This window comes from Castanea sativa, chromosome 7 (assembly GCF_040712315.1).
Source record: "Castanea sativa cultivar Marrone di Chiusa Pesio chromosome 7, ASM4071231v1".
NCBI lineage: Eukaryota > Viridiplantae > Streptophyta > Magnoliopsida > Fagales > Fagaceae > Castanea > Castanea sativa.
The window spans coordinates 39,959,865-39,981,750 of NC_134019.1; the positions used below are offsets into that span (position 1 = coordinate 39,959,865).

The window sequence follows — 21,886 nt, forward strand, 5'->3', positions numbered from 1 at the left end:
GAAGAAATGGGATGATAAGAACCCACTGGTTCTTAGGAAATTAAGATAGTTTGAGTAGCTCTTCGAGGGAACTAGGCCCCCTAGAGAGTCAGGATACAACGATAGAGAGAGATTGAGAGAGTAAAGATCAAAGAGAGTACTTGCATAGTATCTTCCAAGATGATTCTTTACAAGTGATCCCAGCTTCTTATAGCAATAGCTAGTCCCCCTAAATCTGTTATACAATCAGTTATGAATAGCTGGATCTAACTAACTATAACTAACTACTATTGCCTCATCAGAAATTATCCTAACTTCCTTCCAAATCAGATAAGCTTTGACAGCACAGCACAGTGCACAGCAGCAGCTTGATTCACAGCAGAGCTGACCCTATCATGGGTCAAAACCTAGTTTTAACTGTTCTAGCTTAGTCTCTCCCAATTCTCAGTCACCAGCTTTTCCACCACCAATAATGCTATTAGATGAGCTATCCTTCACACTACTTGATGAAGAACACCTACTTGAAGAACTCCCTTCAGTATCATTGTTTTCCTTCCTCCAAGACTTCTTAGACTTTCTTTTTCCCGAAGTCAAACTCTGTTAAAAAGTAGCATTTATATGAAATATGTTTTACTCTGGAAGTAATTTTATCTCCAATGCTCACAATTAAATTTGAAAGGCCACAACTAACCTGATCTTCAGTAGACCCAGGAGTCTTCAGCTCCAGTTCTGTTGTAACATCATTGGAGTCCTTTTTTTTTTCAATCTTGCTCTCCCCAGATGACTTGTTTCTAGAATCTTGCTTTCCCAAGATGGGGGATGGATTGCCTGGATGCACAAGTTGAGAAACATTTTGGGTGGACTGTTGTTCAACCAACGTATTTGCAGTCACATATGGAACAAAAGTCGAACACGGGTTAGGAATCACCCCAGGGTTCTGATTTCCATAGAACGGATATGGCTGCATAGACGGATGCATTGGAATTGGTCCTGGAGGCATTGGCATTGCCATCGGATACGGATAAGATGGTGGTGCAATGACAACAGAGTGATCCATAGCAGCCCATGGGAACATTGCCCTAACTCTCTGTTGATATTGAACATTAAGGTTGTCTATATCAGATTTAAGAGATGCCTTCTCTTCTCTGAGATCGTTTTTCTCCTGTGTCAACTGTATTTCAACAAATTGTGTGATTGCGTACCTTACCAAATAAGCACCACAGATATCATCATCCAAATCATCAACATAACACATAAAAAGATTACCTCACAAGATTCTTCACTTAGTGTAGCATGCTCAGCTTGGAGTTTGTTGATTTGAGACGTCAGGTCCTTTACCAATTGAATTGTATCAGCTAGAATGGTTGCTTTATCATTTTTGGGCCTATTAGGATCTGCATTTCAAAGTCACCATATGGAAGTTGATTTCATGCTTATAGGCAAAGGTACATGACTGCCACATAGATAGACTCTAAATAAATTACAAGCAAAATCAATTACACACTTGACACGTATTAAGTTCATGTAACATAAAGTAAGCTCCCGTAAACCTTAGCTACCATACTATAGTGTAATTTTCAGATTCAAACTCGATCGCGTAGATTAACAAGGTCCTATTTAAACAATTTCAGCAGTTGGTTACTACAGTGAATTCCTCTATCATCATTTAAGCATGATAAATAACCCCCAATAAACAACCAAAGAGTATTCATTCACATTTCATATACACTTATTCAAATCGAGCTTATCACAGTGAAAAGGACATGTGGACACTTGGATATAAAAAATTACAGCAAACTTTGGAGATTTGAGGCAAGTAGTAACACATGAAGGGAAACTGAAAGCCCATAACATGTGGTTATGCACTATTTTGAAAATTCATATTTTTTTTAGCAACAAATAAAAGTTCATATCTTTTTTTCAAGTGGAATGAATATCACTATTATCTAATACAAGATAATTAAAACATGTGGACCCTGATAAAACAGAACAAAAAATCTTAAATTACAAATTATACACTTTAACTTCGACGTTTTCAATTCAGTACTTTAAGTTTCTTTTTTTTTCTTTTTTAGTCCTTCAGTCTTTTAACTTCCAATCATTTCCAATGTAGTCCTTCCGTCCAATTTGCACTGTTAAGTCCACCCAAATGTCGTTTTAGAAAGTGTAAATACTAACACTAACGGCAAGATTGGACGGAACTAAAAAAAATAACTATATTGAAAATGCAACAAAATTAAAATATTGAAATGAAAATAGGTCAAAGTTACATGGTGTAATTTTTTTTTTTGTTTTATCAAAAGTGGATGTCTTCTATTTTTCCTTATGTTTTTTTGGTTGGCTTACAACTAGTAGGGAAAAGGATTCAAATCCAAGTTCTCCCCATGTGAAGAACAGGACAGTGCCACTGGGCCACAGGCATCTTGGCAAAAGAGAAGCTCTATGTCATTAATTTGAAGTTCAGATAATTTTCAGGGTCCCAAACAAAAGTTATTATACAAAACAACTTAAAATGAAAGTCTTTGCTTCTAAAGTTCATATGAGACTTTAGAAAAATATATATATATTGAACTGCTATTCACATATCATTATTGGTAACTAGATGACAATTCAATAACAGCATATAACAACATTTAGAGTAGTAAGATTACTATTATTACCTACAACATTTCCCAACTCGACAAAGTGCTCGTTTAGTCGATCCCTCCTCAATTTCTCTCGGTCAGCCTTCTGAAGTTTTCTTGCAGATAAGCCATCCTTGAGTTCTAATTCAGACCTTTGACTGAAAACACATCAAACATGAACATTGTTTAAGAACAAAAGAAACACGGTTCCACTAAACTAGAAACCCAGTGCCACTTTGATTGAATAGAAACTTTGATATAATTGTTAGCAGAAAAATAAAGCTCAAAATTTTATTGACACCCAGAATTGAAGTGTAGAATTAAATCCAAGAAAGATAAATACTTAAATCAATTAAGAAATCCTTGAGTTCAAGCTCAGACCTTTGACTGAAAACACATAAAACAAGAACATTGTTTAAGAATAAAAGAAACACAGTTCCACTAGACTAGGAACAGTCACTTTGATTGAATAAAAACTTTGACTTTATTATTAGCAGAGAAATAAAGCTCAAAAATTTATTGAAACCCAGAATTGATATTGTAGAATTAAATCCAAGAAAAATAAACACATGACTCAAACAATTTAATTAAATTCAGAACCTGGAATTGGGTGGTGGGCAAGTGGAGAGCACGCGCGGGTTTTGGGCAATATTCGTTGTTGGAGTTGAGATTGGGGGTTGTTTGTTTTGAATGAATTCCATTGTACAGTGGCTTCTGAGACTGTTTGGGTAACAGATTTTTGGGAGTGAAACGAAATCACAGTGAATTGATTTTGCTTGGCTTGGTCGGAGTGTGTGTTATGGCTAAAGAAGTCCACGAGCGAACTGAACAGCTTTAGTTATCAGCAAAGTACAAACAAAGTGTGTGTGAGCTAGTGCTTCGTTGCGTGCTTTCATGTGCTTCCCACGCTTTGGTCGCGTAGTACTCTGCTGTTTTCCCGGCAAACGTCTCTATCAATGTGAGTTCCCACAACTATTATTTTTATCAATGGTCTATATGTTTGTCAAATAAGAAAAATCTATGGGCTATATATTTTTTTGCTTGTCAGATCTCAGGATGCACATACGTGTGGGACTCATTTTCCTATCTATGAGATACATGGAACCGTCTCATGAAATACCATAACTCAATTCTTGAAAAAGCGAGACTAAAAAGAATTTTTAAATTTGGATTTACTAGAATCTTGTCTCTTCAAAGAGAGCTGGTATATGGTGTACCCGGCATATATGCCGGGTACAACATATAATTTTCGCTTCAAAGAGTCCAGTATTAAACATAAGTCAACTCTTAAAAAGTTGAGATTTATTCATTTTGTCAAGTAAATACATGAGATGTTTTTCATATTTGAAAAGCTCACTGCAACTCATCTATATATAATGTTTCCACTATCATTGATAAACCTGATGAGTAAGGTTTTGATTTTTGGTAATGGCCAACCAAAATTTGAAGTGTCAAATGTATTTCCATTATGAGATGTACAATTTAAAACATGGCAAAAATGTAGGTTCCAGTTAGCTCAATTGATAAAGTCTCTGATGGTTGTACAAGAACCCTGAGGTTCAATTCCCGCTTAAACCAAAAACTGATTGGCGTCTTGGTCTGATGATAAAGAGTTATTATCAGGAGCGGACGTCATAGATTGAAACTCTCTCAAAAAACATGGCAAAAAGGAGTTCCTTTTCTATAGGTAAACCAATTTGTCAATGCTCTATTTTATCTTCTTTCTCATATTATACAAGTTTTTTATTATTTATTATATGGGTCTTCGTATGCATCAAGCAAACACCAATAATTGACAATTATGGGTGCATTACTTCTCTTCAAAGGCACTTAAAACGATATGCTTTTGAACGCTATTCATATGTGAGAAAAATCGGTATTTATCATGGATAGGATGTAGCATTTTACATATAATTTCTTCACGGGTAAAATGCTTTTCACTTTCATTGTACTTATAGGCACTAGATGATCTTTCTTAAAACTTTACCTAGAAGACCAAAAGAATGAGGAGTTCTAGTGACTTGAATTTTAGGACATCCTTGCCGGTTACTCGATGAGTAAGAGACGAGAGTGGAAGAGAATGAGACTATGAGAAAGGGATTTAAGAGTGAAAGAGACAAAGACAAGTGTGAGAGTGATTTGAGAAATTTGGTAAAGTAATGTTTCAAGTGGAAGTCAACTTATCAAGAGTTGAGTTCCAAGTGTGTTAATTGTTTTTTTTTAAATATCACATCAACTATTGTGGCATGAAAAACAACTCTCGAAGATTTGAGTTTTTTAAAACACTATTTAAGTATAAGTTTGAAATAACTTGCCAAACAATATTATTGAGCAAAAAAGCGCCCAATTTTGTGTTTAATTATCCATCCACTATTTTTATAATTTATTTTATTTGATCATGCAACCAATCGGCCAAAAGGTTAAAATATCGATTTAGTATTATGCGTGATTGTTAGATGTAACTGTAGGGGAATGGTTTTAGCCTTAAATGATATTGGGCCTTTCGAGGGCGGTTGCCCTAGTTCTTGCTAATAAGATAAGGTCCTAAGCCCAATAAGTTGTGGTAGGACCTCGGAGGATAGTCCTATGCCCATTCGCTAAAGTTTGTTAGAGGCGGCTCCATTGGTAAAGTTATTGAGGGTCTTAGCACCCTTAAAACATTCAGGGAAGAGAATGGAGTCACAAGAAAACGCCCGACGACCCAGAGGAAGGCTTCTTCATAAAGTAATAGTTACCTCCGCATTAATTAAATCCACTTGCCTGGCACAATCACATTTATTGTTGAATGACTGGTTTGAACAATGCTTTAAGCCCCAAAAATCCATTATCATCATGAAAAAAAAAAAGAAAAAGAGGGAGGAGGTGACTGATGGGACAAATATCTCGCCAACTGTATAATGACATCGTGTTCTAAGAAAGAGGGCAAGAGGGTGGTATAAAGAGAAGTTGGACATACCTTATTATCAAGGGACTGGAATTTCAGAGATTAAACAAAAAAAAAAAAAAAAAAGGGAGAGAATAGGACTAGAGAGTGAATGTATGCTTGTTCTAGGCCATTATTTTCCTAAGCAAGCTTTTTCTTTGTGTTCTTAATCCATATTAGATCCATATTTTCAACATATCATTCTTATTCAAATCTCCCATTGTAGATTATTTGCTTCCCATCCTATACAAATTAATTGTGATGTCTTAGTCTTCTTTTGACCCCCACAATAATATTTCTCTAATTTCTAAAATCAAAAACAAAAAAACAAAAATTGTATATTCCTTTCATATGAATGTGAATTTTGTATTTGTGGGATCCACTCTCTTATGAAGGGATGTTGCATACAAAAATCATGCACAATAATTATTTCATAATATTCATGGTTCAAAAAATCCTTATTCTCCCAACTATTAAATATTTAAATTAAAAATAATATGAATAAAAAAAGAAAAAAAAATTCAACCGCAGCTAAAAACTAGATGTATACTATTGTGACATGAAAATCAACTCTTGAAGATTCAAGTTTTTAAAAAGACTATATTTTAAAATAAGTCCCAAACAATATTATTGAGTAAAAAGCACCCAATTTTGTGTTTAATTATCCATCTACTATTTTTATAAATTTTTTATTAATCATATTATCAATCGACCAAAAAGTTAAAATATATTAGCATCTGAGAGCGCATGCTTAGAGGTTCTTCTATCTTTTGGGTAAAGATTAATAATTTGCATTTATTATAATTTGAGATTTCTACTTTTTCCAATTGCAAAAAAAAAAAAAAAAAAAAAAAAAAAAAAAAAAAAAAAAAATCTAAGGGTGTGATGAATACGTGGGGTAAGTTTTATAGATTGGAGAAGTTTTAAAACTAACGAGTCTCTGAGCACGCGCGGCTCTTCTAATTTTTGGGCAAGTGTTAATTTAGAGCATTTATTATAATTTGGGATTACTACATTTTTCAATCACAAAAAAAAAAATCTAGGGGTGTGATGAAAAACTATTTCACCTGCTAACGCATAATACTCATCACACCCCTAGGTTTTTTTTGTAATTGGAAAATTTAGTACGTCCAAATTATAATAAATGCTCTAAATTAACCTTTACCCAAAAATTGGAAGAGCCTCTGCGCGTGCTCAAAGGCTAGTATTCTGTAATTATTATCCATTTTTGCTATTTTTGCTTTTGTAGTAATCAACGTGTTTTTAATGAAAATGTATAAGTTTTGGTACTAAAAATTTATTATTCAATTGCTTACACGTGTGCTCAGAGGTTTTTTTTTTTTTTTTGGGTTAAGATTCATAATTTGCATCAATTATAATTTGAGATTAATACATCTTCTTATCACAAAAAACCTTAGGAGTATGATGAGTTATGAATTTGTGGGTGAAATAATTTTTTTCATCACATGATATGTCCATGCAAAGCTAGAATTATTTTAAGAGTTCATTAAAGATATGGACGTTGGAAGAATATAGAAATAGATTAGCATGGAGTTCAATCTTCTTCTTTTTTGTGGAGATAAATACCCTATATTTTATCTCTCCTCCTTCTTTTGGCTTTTCTCTCCCCATTTCTTCATGCCTGTCAAAAAAGATTAGATTTAGGAAAGGATTATAGTTATCTAACTCTACCATGAAAGAGTTAAATGACTATCATCCTATCTCATACTAATATTTTTTCCTGTACACTAACCACATTAAAGAGTTCAAATCAAACACAAACAAATAATACCATAAATTTTTGTGTGGAAGTTAATTTTTTTTATTGAAATGGATTTAAGATTGTTTACATCTGTGGCTAACACAACAACAAAATACAATGAACATTCATAGCAGTACATTAATCCTGAATTCGGCCAATTGATGAGACATTCTAGAAAAAATGACTCAAGAAAAAAAATGTATGAAGTAATGGCATAATGTGATTAGGACCATCAGACATCCTTGAATAATAACAACAAGAAAAAAGTTCTGAATTATAATTACTACAAATTGAAAGGTGTACTGATACCCTTAATAATGCTTCTAGCAAACAAAGTATCATAATCTTCTAAACCCACAGCCGCAATCTATTTGTCCCCGACCTTCCTATTGAGGACCAACAATGACATCAAAACTGGTATCAGTTTATGACAAAGAGAGAGTGAAAGATGGTGGAAGAAGATTGGGTGGAAGACGGAAGAGGAAACTGAAGGGGAAGGATAATATTGTGGTGGATGTGAGAACGTGGTTTTTTTTTTTTTTTTTTTTTTGAGAACGAATGTGGTTTTAATAGGTGTAGGAATCTGATTTATTACAACTGTAAGTGCACAATTGCACCTGACCTAAGGATAAACGTGTGCTCAGGCCCAATGAGCCTTAAACAATAAGATTTGTAGAATGTGGATTTGAAATCTAGTTTAGGAGTATTGGAAACTTGACAAGCAGGCTAGAATGACACAATCTTAGCAAAGGATAAACAAATGTGACAAAGGAACCTTCTCGGACGTAAGCCGAGGAGGTTTTATGTATTGCTTCTCTTTTATGTCAAAATTATAGTTCTTAGTTCTTTTCCAGCTCACTGACTGATCTCCCCCCCCCCCCCCAATCACCTTCTTGAAGTCCCTATATAATAGCTGAAAAGTTTTATTCTACTGTTCAGGGGTCATTTCCCCATTAATGCGGCCAGGAAGGTAGGTGCAGGGTTTTTAATGTGGAGGTAGCAGCCTTTTTCCCAGATATTTTCATCACGTCGTTGCCTCTAGAGGGTACTTGGATCCCCCTCTTATCCAATAGTTTTTCCAGGACTCTGCCTTTAATCTTCTTGGCAAAGCCCAGGGTGCGTGCCGGGCCCATCCGAGGAGACATTCATCCTCGGACGGTTCCTCGGATGTCCATAGTATAGGCTGACTCGTGGGCTTAGGGGCCCAATGACAAAAAACAAACTGGTACCAATTGATCAAGCCCACAACCTATTTATTTGTTTTATAAATCTTACCCCCCACAATAGCCCCTCAAAACTATATTTTTCCCCCATCCGAGGAGAGAAATAGAGTTTTGATCCGACCAAAATACCTCTCGCACGCTTTGTACATCACCACGCGTGTGAGAGTCCTTTTGTTTCCCAGAAAACGTCGTCTGGTGCTTCAAATCCCAGAACGCACACATTAATGACTGCAAGTTACACCTTGTTCCCCACGTTCAACGGTGAGATGAACATCTAACAGTCCTGATCGCCCGCCGAAAATTTGAGCCGGACAAATCCCATTTCAAGGCCGCCTCCCACACGCCAAAACGCTTGGGAATCCGCGCCTTCATTCATTTCTCCAGAATTCAATCACATCAAAGTATCAGTCATCGTTTTTTCTCTCTAGAAACTCGTGAAGACTTGCATAACCAAACCCCGTAAGTTCTTGCTTTCTTTGCTCCTCCCTTCTCGGATTCTGTCCTCGGCTCCACTCTTAACTTCTTTTCTTCTCTAAACTTGTATTTTCGCCTCTCCTAAATGGGTAGGTTCAAGTGCCTAGTAGATACCGACGCTGGTATGGAAGGGTTTAGGGCCAAATACCAGATTCCTAATGACATAAGTCAAAAATACTGCTCGGTAGAAGCCGTAGGAGGCTCTAGAAAAATGGGGGAAGTCATCATTCCCATGATCGCCTTCATCGAAGGTGGAATGACTCTCCCTATGAGAAGTGTGACTAGGGAATACCTCCGCAGCCATAGGTTATGCCCAGACCAGTGCGCACCAAATGTGTTTAGGGTCTTAGGAAGTGTCGATGCTCTAAATGAGCAGATGGGGTTGAACCTCACATGGCACGATGTTGCCTTCATGTACGAATGCCACAAACTTAGAAACGTAGGTTATTACATTAAGTCGCGGTCTAGTGTGGTTAGGTTGATCTTATGTCTGCCCAAATCCAACAAAGGCATGAAGGACGACTACCTCATCGCCTCAGGGAACTGGTATGACGGTCCCCACTGCCCAGTCGAATAGGGAGATCCAGGTGTGACTTCTTAGGAATTAGATTTACTAACCCCTAATTAAATCCTACTATCTTTACCATTTTTCAACTTTTATTGCACATTGTTTCCTTTTGCTTTGATGTCTATCCTCAGTCTGACCATGTCCTTCTTCTTGGATATTTTTCCTTGCAGATAAACAATACGTGCGCCTACGCCTGAGCCATTGCAACGTCGCCGATCTAAACCGAGTTCTCCGCTCAAAAGTCTTTGTGAGTGAAGACTTACAAGTGAGAGCGGCACACTTGATATTAGGATGCGATCCTATATCAACGGACTTCTAGGAGATAGAAAATGCGATTATCGCGGGGGACAGGCGACGTAGAAGAATAAACGTAGCAAGACCACACTTTCTCTCCGACCACGATATTCCCGACGAACCCAATACCATCCTGTATGTGCACCCTATCGCAGCAGTTCCACTCTCGGCGCACTCCCAAACGACCGTTGTCCCAGAAGAACAAGCCTCCTCGCCGAACTCGTTGGACGAGGAGATAGATCAGTTCCAACTTGAGGACGTTGAAAGGCCCCGAGGAAACCCATTCGTCGTACTCTCGGACGAGGAGGACGAGCCTGCCGAGACTTCCGGGATCGTAGGTTTAGTAGTTGCCCGCCTCGACTCCAGCTCCGAAGAGGAAGAGATGGATATGCTGAAAGGGCTGATGCAACAAAGGGGCGAAAGAGTCGCCAAAAAAGGAGTAGGGGGATCTAAAGTCCCCCCGTCCTTCCCGCCACCCCCTCCTCCATCCGATCCTAAGCCTCGCGTCGAGGAGCCCAAAAAGAAGAGGAAGGGAGAGGCCAAGGAGGCTGGTGGGGAAAGGCAGAAAAAACAGAAACAACAGCAACAGTAAACTCAACAACAGAAGCTGGATAAAGACAAGGGACGTGCTCCTTTAGTAGAAAGCGGGGAGATCCGGGATCTTGCCGAAGTGCGACGTGCACCGGCTAACTGGTCTCCCGAGATCATGCTGAACGGGGCACCTATTTCTAGCCAGTCCAACATCAGGATGTTCCAACATGGCCATGCCCTCCACCTGGCCGAGGCGTTGGAACGTCCTCTCCTACTGCCCAGGAACATGGAGGCCTTGGACAAGATGACTCAGTCCCAACTGTTCCTTTCACTAAAAAGGGATTTGGGCTTGGTAAACATTCAAATTTTATCTTCATCCCCCCCTTTTTGTTCTAAACTTATCGTAGGAGACTTTTTACACATTTGATAATCTGATATCATGTTACAGGCCGTCCAGCAAGTCTTTGCTGCCGAGAAATGGGTGGAGGATTCTCGGAAGAAAGCTGGATTGGAGCTGGAGATTCGATTAGAAACCAAGAAGTCCCTGGGCCAGGCCCTCGCGGAAAACGAGAAGCTGACTTCTCAACTGGTGAGTCTAAAAAGAGAAAGGGACGGCGCTGAGGCCAGCCTGAGGACCATGAAGACCCAAGTGGAGGGGCAGCGCAAGCTTCTTCATCAAAAGGATGAAGAGCTATCTAAAGCTCAACAGGACCGCTCCAAATTTGAGAAGGAGCTTGCCAAGATGAAGGACGAGGCTCGTACCTTCAAGGGTTCGCTGGAGGCCGCGAAGAAGGCAGCCTACGACGAAGGGATGGAGGCCACACAAAACCAGCTAACAGAAGAGTTTGTGGCTCTGTGCCGAGAATACTGCCAGCAAGTCTGGGGGGAAGCCTTAACTGCAGCAGGGATTCCCTCGACTTCTGAGCTGAGGAGGTCCGAGAAGATTTGGCTTCCCCTAGACATACAAGAGATAGAAGATACTCCTGCTGTCGTTCCTGCCCCTGAGACAGCTCCTCCTGCGCCCCCTTCAGTGATCCCAGAGCTCATTCCAGCTCCTACAGAACTTACAAGTTCCAATAAAGAGAAGGAACAGGGTGAAGGTGCTGAGAAGGCCTCAAGTCAAAGTACTGAGCCCATTGTCCCCCCACCAACTGCAGCGGACAATGGAAAACAAGTCTTGTTTTCCTTTGAAATGGAGATAAAGAGTACTGAGGCCACCAGTACTTCCCAGCAAGACCCCACTCCAAAAGCTTAGAGCCGAACCTAGGACTTTTTTTTTTTTTTTTTTTGTAATTGAGATTTTCTTTGTAATGCTTATCAAGAACAATTAATGAAAATCTGTCTTGTTTGATCTTCATTTGAATTGTATTTATACTATTTTTGTGTTTACCATAAGAGCTCTCATTAGCACACAAAGAAAGAATAAATGAGACAACTAACTCCAATTCCAATAGTTGAACTATCGTTACTTTAAACAATAATACACATGCTTAACTTGGGCTTCACAAATTACACCTTAAGAGTACAACATGTGCAACGGAATGATAGCACTTAACAAGCTAACTTAGAATTCAATTTGAGGCATGAAGTGACCAAAAATACTTCATCAAAATCTCAATATTAACGCGACATGGATTTTTGCTAGCCTTTCTAAAGCAAATTTCGTTTTGATAGTAAATACGACACCAATATGCACAAGGCATATGGGCCGAGAACCGCACATATCAACGTGATACTTAGAATTTGCAACTTGGAACGTTAATTTGGCCGAGGCAAGGGGTCCAAGGACCCTACATTATCAACTTTCCGCTTGATGCTTAAGAATTTGTTACAAATAATAAGACATCAGTTTATACAAGGTATGTGGTCTGAGGACCATACGTGACCAAGTTTCTGTTTGATACTTAATAATATATCAATTTCCACAAGGTATGTGGTTCGAGGACCATCCATGACCAAGTTTCTGTTTGATACTTAATAATAGTAACTTAAGATGTTAATTTTCCCAAAGTAGAAGGTCTGTGGACCCGGCATAACTAAGGTTTTGTTTAACAAATGATGAGATATCAATTTCCACAAGGTATGTGGTTCGAGGACTATCCATGACCAAGTTTCTGTTTGATACTTAATAATAGTAACTTAAGATGTTAATTTCCCTAAAGTAGAAGGTTTGTACCCGGCATAACTAAGGTTCTGTTTAACAAATGATGAGATATCAATTTCCACAAGGTATGTGGTCCGAGGACCATCTATGACCAAGTTTCTGTTTGATACTTAATAATATATCAATTTCCACAATGTATGTGGTCCGAGGACCATCTATGACCAAGTTTCTGTTTGATACTTAATAATAGTAACTTAAGATGTTAATTTCCCCAAAGTAGAAGGTCTGTGAACCCGGCATAACTAAGGTTCTGTTTAACAAATGATGAGATATCAATTTCCACAAGGTATGTGGTCCGAGGACCATCCATGACCAAGTTTCTGTTTGATATTTAATAATATATCAATTTCCACAAGGTATGTGGTCCGAGGACCATCCATGACCAAGTTTCTGTTTGATACTTAATAATTATAAGAGATAAACCCAAATAAATGTTCAGAATTTGAAACGCAAACGACACAAGTGCTTTTTATTAGTAATAATACCTTCGAAGGTTGTTTACATTCAATGGGCGTTGTACAATCTTTTCATCTAGATCAGCTAGTCGATATGACCCTATGCCTGCTACAGAAATGATCCGATATGACCCTTCCCAATTTGGTCCCAGCTTTCCCCATGCGGGGTTTTTGGCGGTACCCACAACTTTTCTCAGCACCAGATCCCCAGGCGCTAGCGGCCTTAGCTTTACGTGGGCGTCATACCCCCATTTAAGTTTCTGCTAATAATAAGCCATTTGGACCATGGCAACCTCTCGCCGTTCCTCAACTAAATCCAGGCCTTTCTCCAAGAGGCCACCATTACCTTCTGGACTGAAAGAGCTTGTCCTCAGGGTGGGGAAGCCAGATTCTTAGGGTATCACGGCCTCGGCACCGTAGGTCATAGAAAACGACGTTTCTCCAGTGGACCTGCGCGGCGTAGTTCGATACGTCCATAAAACATGTGGTAGCTCCTCTACCCATCTGCCCTTCGCGTCGTCCAGCCTCTTCTTGAGTCCACTGACTATGACCTTGTTAACGGCCTCGGCCTGCCCATTTCCCTGAGGATAGGCTGGAGTCGAGTATTTGTTTGTGATGCCCATGTCACTGCAATACTTCCTAAAAGCTCCACTATCAAATTGAACACCATTATCCGAAATGATTATGTGTGGTACCCCAAATCTAGTGATGATATTCTTCCAAATAAACTTCTTGGAATCGACGTCCTTGATATTTGCTAAGGGTCCAGCTTCGACCCATTTGGTGAAATAGTCGGTTCCCACAAGTAGCCACCTTTTGTTTCCAACAGCCCTCGAAAAAGGACCTACTATATCCAATCCCCATTGAGCGAAAGGCCAAGGACTGGACAAAGGATTAAGGGTTCCCCCAAGCTGATGAATGTTGGGAGCGAACCTTTGGCACTAGTCACATTTTCTTGCATAATCCTGAGCTTCCCTCTGCATATTGGGCCACCAATATCCCTAAGTTAAAGCCCTATGAGCTAAGGACCTTCCCCCGGTATGGCTTCCACAAATTCCCTCGTGTAATTCTTCCAAAAGTGCCTCCGTTTGGTCGGGGTGCACGCATAACAAGTATGGTCCGGAGAATGAGCGTTTATACAGTTTCTGATCCTCAGATAGCTAGAAACGCGGGGCCTTTCAACGGATCTTATCTGCTTCAGACTTGTCCTCGGGAAGAATATCGTTTTTCAAAAAAGATACTATAGGGTCAATCTAGCTAGGTCCAGACCTTATCAGATGGATATAGACGGCCTTGACAGTGGTCAGAGTGGGTTCCAGCAGGTCTTCAACGAGGATAACCCTAGGCAGACATTGAGCCGAGGAAGTCGCCAAGGTGGCCAATGAGTCTGCATGTGTGTTTCCACTTCTGAAAATGTGAGAAAGGATAAAAGAATCAAATTCTGATTGTAAGCATTTGACTTGGGTCAAATATTCTTGCATTCTTGGATCTCTAGCCTCTATGGTTCCTGTCACTTGGCCGACCACTAACTGAGAATCTGAGAACATATGAACATCCTTTCCGCCCATCCTATGCACCATATTCATGCCGACCAAGACTGCTTCGTACTCGGCCTCGTTATTAGTCGCCGAGAACACTAACCTCAAAGATTTTTCGAAGACAATTCCCTCAGGGGATATCAAAACAAGTTCGATACCAGACCCTCTCTGGTTAGCTGCGCCATCAACGGACACTTTCCAAATCGGAGGTCCTTTGTTCGTAATCATGCCAACTGATTTCTTATCAATGTGTGATTCCTTCACAGTTTCTTCTAACAATGGTTCAGCAAACTCTGCTACCAAATCTGCGAGAACCTGGCCCTTCACCGAGGTGCGTGGCATGTATTTGATATCAAAGGCTCCCAAAATAGTTCCCCATTTAGCGACCCTTCCAGAGTAGTCAGCACTATGTAACACTGACTTGAGAGACAGTTGGGTCAGAACTACAACGGTGTGGGACTGGAAATAATGAGGAAGCTTCCACGTGGCATGAACTACGGCTAGAAGTGCCTTCTCCAAAAGTAGATATCGCACCTCGGCTTCATTCAAGGATTTACTGACGTAGTAGACCGGTCTTTGCACCCCACCGTCGTCCCTTATGAGGACCAGGCTAACAGCATGGACGGCCACTGCCAGATACGCAAACAATATTTCATCAACCTCCGGTCGCGACATAATGGGTGGCCGGGAAAGATATTCCGTAAGTTGTTGGAAAGCTACAACGCAGTCCTCGGACCATTGGAACCCTTTCCATTTATTTAATAGTTGGAAAAAAGGTTTGCACCGGTCGGCTGACCGAGAGATAAACCTGCTGAGAGCAGCGATCATTCCGGTCAATTTCTGAACTTCTTTCGGATTACGAGGTGGTTGTAAGCCTTGAATAGCTCTAACTTGTGCCGGGTTCACTTCTATCCCTCTATGAGTAACCATATAACCTAGGAATTTTTCGGAACCTACACCAAAAGAACACTTTGAGGCGTTAAGGCGCAGCTTGTACTTTCTAAGTACTTGAAAGGTGTCGTCCAAATCTTTCACATGCGAAGGTATTGTCCTCCTTTTCACTACCATGTCGTCCACGTATACCTCAATGGTCTTTCCAAGTTACGACTTAAACATTCTGGTCATCATCCTTTGGTAAGTAGCCCCTGCATTTTTCAATCCGAACGGCATAACCTTGTAGTGATAGTTCCCTATTGGAGTAATAAAAGCAGTCTTCTCCTGATCCTCCGCCGCCAATGGAATTTGATGATAACCCTAGAAGGCATCCAAAAAGCTCATCCGAGAATGGCCGACCGTGGCATCCACAAGCTGATCGATGCGTGGCATAGGGAACGAGTCTTTTGGGCAAGCTTTGTTTAAATCTGTAAAGTCCACACATACTCTCCAGCTTCAGTTCTTCTTTTTCACCACGACCGTATGCGCCAACCACTCTGGGTAGAATACTTCCTTTATAGCGCCGGCCCTCTTGAGCTTGAGCACCTCCTCTTTAACAGCCTCGAAGTGCTCTTTAGAAGAACGCCGATGTGGCTGCCTTCTAGGAACAATAGTAGGGTTGACGTTCAAATGGTGACAAATGAAGCTTGGGTCTACCCTCAGAGCCTCATAGGGATCCCAGGCAAAGACATCGATGTTGTCTTTCAGGAACTCCAACAACTCCATCTTCTCCTAGTATGGTAGGCGTACACCAACTTGAAAGAACCTTTCAGGATCATCGGCTATCAGAAATCTCTCCAAGTCTTCGCATGTGACTTCCTCTGCTGTCACCGCGTTGGGCGCATCCAAAGTCGTTAATTGCCATAAGTCCTTAACAACTGAGACCGAGGACTCCGTTCCGGCCTAACGTAGTACTGCAGCCGATATGCATTGCCTGGCCACTGATTGGCTGCCCAAAATTTCTTCAATGTATTCCCCCGAAGGGAACTTTACCTTAACATGCAAGGTGGAGACAACACCCAAAGCATGCAGACAGGGCCTGGCAAGGATAGCTGTGTATAGGGAATATGCGTCGACCACAATAAAATCCACCTCAATTGTTTTCGAGCCAGATTGTACAGGCAATCGAATCTGTCCCTTTGGTATAACGGCTTTCCCTTCAAAACTTATTAAAGGCGAGTCGTAAGGGGTAAGATCCTCCAATTTCAACTTCAGCCCCTTGAATAAGTCAGGGTACATAATATCTACCCCGCTGCCCTGGTCAATCATCACCCTTCTGACGTCGTAATTCCCTATCCTCAAAGTGACAACCAAGGCGTCATCATGGGGTTGGATGGTCCCGACCTTGTCCTCTTCTGAAAATCCCAAAACGGGCAGATTCACTCTCAGCCTCTTCGGTTTCGCGCCTGATTCCTCGGCCTGGGAGTGTGAAACTGCCCTCACTCTGGTGGGACATGAACCGATCCTGCCGGGTGCAGCGAAGATAACATTTATCGTTCCCAAGGACGGCCGCAATGAGTTATTCTTCTGATTATTCGAGCCAGACTAACTGCCTTGCCCGTTAGGTTGGTATAGGTGTTGCTTCAATTTTCCCTCGCTAACAAGCTGCTTCAAGTGGTTCTAGAGGGTTCGGCAGCTCTCAGTAGTATGACCCACATCCTGATGATATTGGCAAAAAAACTTCTGATTCCGTTTCGCAGGGTCCCCCGCCATTTTACTAGGCCATCTGAAGTAGGGTTCCTTACGGACTTTCTCCAGCAGTTGGTGCACTGGTTCTCGAAATACAGTATTAACTGCTTGAGGAGTGGCTGAACCAGACTGACCAGGGTAATCTCTCCTCGGCTTATTGTTGTGATACCTGTTTGACCTGAAATCCCTTCTCTCCTGCGAGATATCCTTCGCCTTACCCTTTCCCTGCTGTTGATCTTCCTCAACCCTTTTGTACTCGTCAATATGGTCCATGAGGCGACGTACACTCCGTACGGGTTTTTTGGTCAAGGATTTCCTTAAATCATGATCAGTGGGAAGGCCCACTTTGAAAGTATTGATCGCCACCTCGTCAAAATCTCCATCCATCTTATTAAACATCTCCCAATACCTGTCGGAGTATGCTTTCAACGTCTCACCCTCCCTCATGGCCATAGATAAAAGGGAATCCAACGGCCGAGGAACTCTGCTGTATGTAATAAACCGTGACGCGAATGCTCTAGTTAGTTTCCCAAACGAACCAACAGACCCCGATTTTAGGCCATTGAACCATCTCATAGCAACAGGTCCCAAACTAGAAGGGAAGACTTTGCACATTAAGGTCTCATTATGAGAATGCACCACCATTCTCTAATTAAAATGGCTCACATGTTCCACCGGGTCTGTCCAGCCGTTATAAATGGTAAAGATGAGCTGAGTGAACTGCCTGGGGAGCCTTCCATTCTCAATCCTACGCGAGAATGGCAATTTGGAGATTTGGTGTAGCGCTTGGCTCATAGCGTCGTTCCCCAAGCCCCTGAAGGGGAGCTTCCTACGCTTGCGACCTAAGAGGTCACCCTCTTCGTAAGAGGAAGTTTTGCTGGGGGGCAACCACGACCTTGAACTGTAACTACTCCCCCGAGATTTCCCAGAAGAAGAATTAGATGGGGGTGAAGCACGCCTTCGTCTGACGCAGCACAACTTCTTCTTGAGGTGGTCTATCTCTCTCTGCATGGCCTCAGCCTCATCTTCATGGGTGGTACTGCCTCCACAGCGGGTGTGACTCGCACCAGGATATACAGTGTGAATGCTTCCCTCTCGATCCCTCCGGCGCTCAAGACGTTCGAAAAGATCCTCAGGTTGCGATCCCTGAGATTCTACATGGTGTGAGCTTAAGCCAGCCATGGTGTTCCAATTCCTTGAACACTAGACTTCCCACAGACGACGCCAAATGTAAGTGAACAATTGCACCTGACCCAAGGATAAACGTGGGCTCAGGCCCAATGAGCCTTAAACAATAAGATTTGTAGAGTGTGGATTTGAAATCTAGTTTAGGGGTATTGGAAACTTGACAAGCAGGCTAGAATGCCACAATCTTAGCAAAGGATAAACAAATGTGACAAAGGAACCTTCTCGGACGTAAGCCGAGGAGGTTTTATGTATTGCTTCTCTTTTATGTCAAAATTACAGTTCTTAGTTCTTTTTCTGCTCACTGACTGATCCCCCCCCATCACCTTCTTGAAGTCCCTATATAATAGCTGGAAAGTTTTATTCTACTGTTTAGGGGTCATTTTTCCATTAATGCGGCCAGGGAGGTAGGTGCAGGGTTTTTAATGTGGAGGTAGCAGCCTTTTTCCCAGATATTTTCATCACGCCGTTGCCTCTAGAGGGTACTTGGATCCCCCTCTTATCCAATAGTTTTTCCAAGACTCTGCCTTTAATCTTCTTGGCAAAGCCCAGGGTGTGTGCCGGGCCCATCCGAGGAGACATTCATCCTCGGACGGTTCCTCGGATGTCCATAGTATAGGCTGACTCGTGGGCTTAGGGGCCCAATGACAAAAAAAAAACTGGTACCAATTGATCAAGCCCACAACCCATTTATTTGTTTTATAAATCTTACCCCCCACAACAACTACCTTCAGTTAAATGTAAGATATATTTGAAAGTAGGGGTTTTTTTTTTAAAGAATTTTTTAGGGAAAAGTTGAACGTGGGTTTGAATGTGGTATTTGAAAGTTTTTGGATTTCTTTTGGATATGATTGATTTTTACTTTTTACTATATTTTTTTCTTCAAAAAAAAAAAAAAAAAAAAAAACAAACATGAGATGAGATTAAGGGAAATCGGGTATTGAAAAAAAAAGTTAAGTTTTTTTTTTATAAATATTTTATGCAAAGAAAAAAACAGTTAAGTCTTGGTAAAGGAAGGAAAAAAAAAAACTGAAAGAAAGAAAAGTGAAAACCTGGAGTAATGCTTGGAGTTAAAGGTGGGAGTTAAATATTCCCTATTTTGTAGGCAAAGTTATAGGTGAGAGTTAAAGATGTATTTTTACTATGTTATCCTCAAGTTTTATATCTACATAAATTTAGGTTGCAAGGGTATTTTTTGGGGAAAAAAATCTGGTCCAAATAGGGAGAAGCCGCTTAAATAATAGTGTAGATATCTATTCATTTTTAGTATTAGTACTGAATTCACTCCAATGTTTGTAGGCATATCTAATCTATCCCTTTTTTTCCCAGTGAAGAATAGAAAATGAATACTATATATATATATATATATATATATATATATATATATATAAAATCCAATACCAAACAGCATCAAAAAAATGAAGAAAGAGAGTAACAGTAAGTAAATTGTACAGTGGCTTCGATATAGAAGTAGAAGAAGGGTTTGATAATTCAGGGGTCGGTGGCTTTTCTTCCTTGAGTTTAGTCCTTGAACGCAATGGGTAACGTTGAAGCTTCAGTTTCCCCAATCCTGCAATGTCTCCTTAAACAAACATACAACACCACAACCTTAGTACCCAAAAAAAAAATACTGAGAAAGAGAGAGGGTGTTGTTGTTGAATACCAAGAAGTGGAGTCTGGGTTTGTTCCTTGACTGGGTCTTCCATGGCTATGGCTCTATGGCTGTTGGGTGTCTCTGCTTTTCAGATATTTTTATTCTTTCTATTTTTGGGCACAGAGAAAAAAAATACAGGATTCTTTCGGAGAAAACTGAAGCAACTACACAACACTCAAAATCAAATGACTTAAAATTTTTTTTTGAGGAATAAATCTGACCGAGTGGATTTTATATAGAGGCTTTTTTTTGGTTAAGTTAATCATTTTCATTTATCATTAGCCTCATCACACGCGCTTCGCGTGTGCGATGAGGCTTTTTTTTTTAGTGGTCATAGCAAAAAAAAATCTATGTTTTTTAATTTTATATATATATATATAATTTTTATTTTAAGAATCTAATTTATAAATAGATAAAGAAATTTGAACATAAAACTTGATTGTGTATTTCTTGAGTTTTGTCCTTATGATTGCACGAATCTGGAGTCATCTTCTCCATAGGCTCCTTTTTAATGATTTCCATCAATTCATTTGTTTCAAATTGACAAAACTTTTTGTCAGGTAAAACATGTTAAACGATCACCATAATTCATGACGAAAAATATAGCTTTTGAGAAGAAGAAGAAATAACCGCTGCATGCCCAACAAACACGAATAGAACATATAACTGCAGTAGATACAAACCATTTTGACAGTCCCGCTTCTCAGAAATCTTAGGAATAGCAAAGGACTCTAACATTGCAAATTTCTGTGTAGCCGATCAAGTTGAGAAAAAGTACGATCGTTTCGAGGGAAAAAAATATTCGGTACCAAATAAATAGCAGTTGGTTATAAAAAAATCTAATGATTGAGAGATATGTGCAAAATAACTCTGTCAGCATTCCACCACGATGTTAGTGGGTGGTTAAATAAATTTGAAAATCAACAGAAGAGTGACCCTATTTTTTAGGCAATGTTTTAGTGGAAGTTAGGGTTGTATTTTTACCAGATTATCCTTTAGTTTTGTCTCTACTTAAACATAGGGATGTAGGGGTATTTTAGAACAAAAAAAAAATTCCGATCTAAACAGGGGAAGCTCCTTAAATAGTAGTATAGATAGATACGTGCAAAATAACTCTATCAGCATTCCACCATGATATTAGTGGGTGGTTAAATAAATTTGAAAATCAACAGAAGAGTGACCCTATTTTTTAGGCAATATTTAAGTGAAAGTTAGGGTTGTATTTTTACCAGATTGTATAAAAAAAAAAGTGATCCTATTTTGTAGGGAGTTAGTGAGTAGAAGTAGGAATTTAAATCAACCTAAAAGTATGAGTTTAGTAGAAGCAGGAAGACATTTCAACGTAGAAGTAAAAATTTATTATTTTTGTCAAGAGAGGTATTTTTTACCGTAAAAAAAGTAATAACTAACTTTCTTTTGTCAATTTATTATTTTGATCCTATTTTTAAGATGTTAGTTAATTAATTTAAGGGTATTTTTTACAGGAAAAAAAATAATAACTAACTTTCTAAATCCTCTTAATATATACAGATATATACAGATATATGGCATTATGGATGTAACATTTATGATATCACTAGTTTCTAAAAACAAAAAACAAAAACAAAAATTGTAACATTCCTCTCATAATATGAACCGGGTTTTTGCTCTCTTATGAATGAGGATATTGTACACAAAAATTATGCAAAATAATATATTATATTATGAATTCATATTATTTATTGCTCAAGTCATTGTTTTCCCAACTATTAAATTAAAAAAATAATAAAACTAAAAAGAAAATCAAGAAAATAAACCGTAGCTAAAAGACGATCCAAATAATATCCCTACACCGGGCTGTACTTTATCACACCACACCATCCCCTATATATATATGCTAAACACCGAGGC

The 21,886-nt window shown here is 39.6% G+C and overlaps 1 protein-coding gene across 1 annotated transcript; it reads right to left on the bottom strand.

Annotated features, from left to right (window-relative positions):
• Positions 1-3,604, bottom strand: LOC142642173 (transcription factor bHLH121). Its single transcript, XM_075816527.1, has 5 exons — positions 3,204-3,604; positions 2,640-2,761; positions 1,246-1,373; positions 671-1,150; positions 1-576 (listed from the first exon to the last, which is right to left on the bottom strand). The coding sequence occupies exons 1-5, from the start codon at positions 3,302-3,304 to the stop codon at positions 424-426; spliced, it is 984 nt and encodes a 327-aa protein (XP_075672642.1). The 5' UTR covers positions 3,305-3,604; the 3' UTR covers positions 1-423.
• Between the last annotated feature and the right edge of the window lie 18,282 nt (positions 3,605-21,886).

Bases quoted from the DNA above. Each gene is read 5' to 3' on its own strand.
- LOC142642173 (XM_075816527.1), bottom strand. From the start codon at position 3,304: ATGGAATTCATTCAAAACAAACAACCCCCAATCTCAACTCCAACAACG. The intron at 2,762-3,203 runs GTTCTGAATTTA...ATGTGTTTTCAG, and splicing joins TGCCCACCACCCAATTCCAG to TCAAAGGTCTGAATTAGAAC. The intron at 577-670 runs GTTAGTTGTGGC...ACTTTTTAACAG, and splicing joins CTGGGTCTACTGAAGATCAG to AGTTTGACTTCGGGAAAAAG.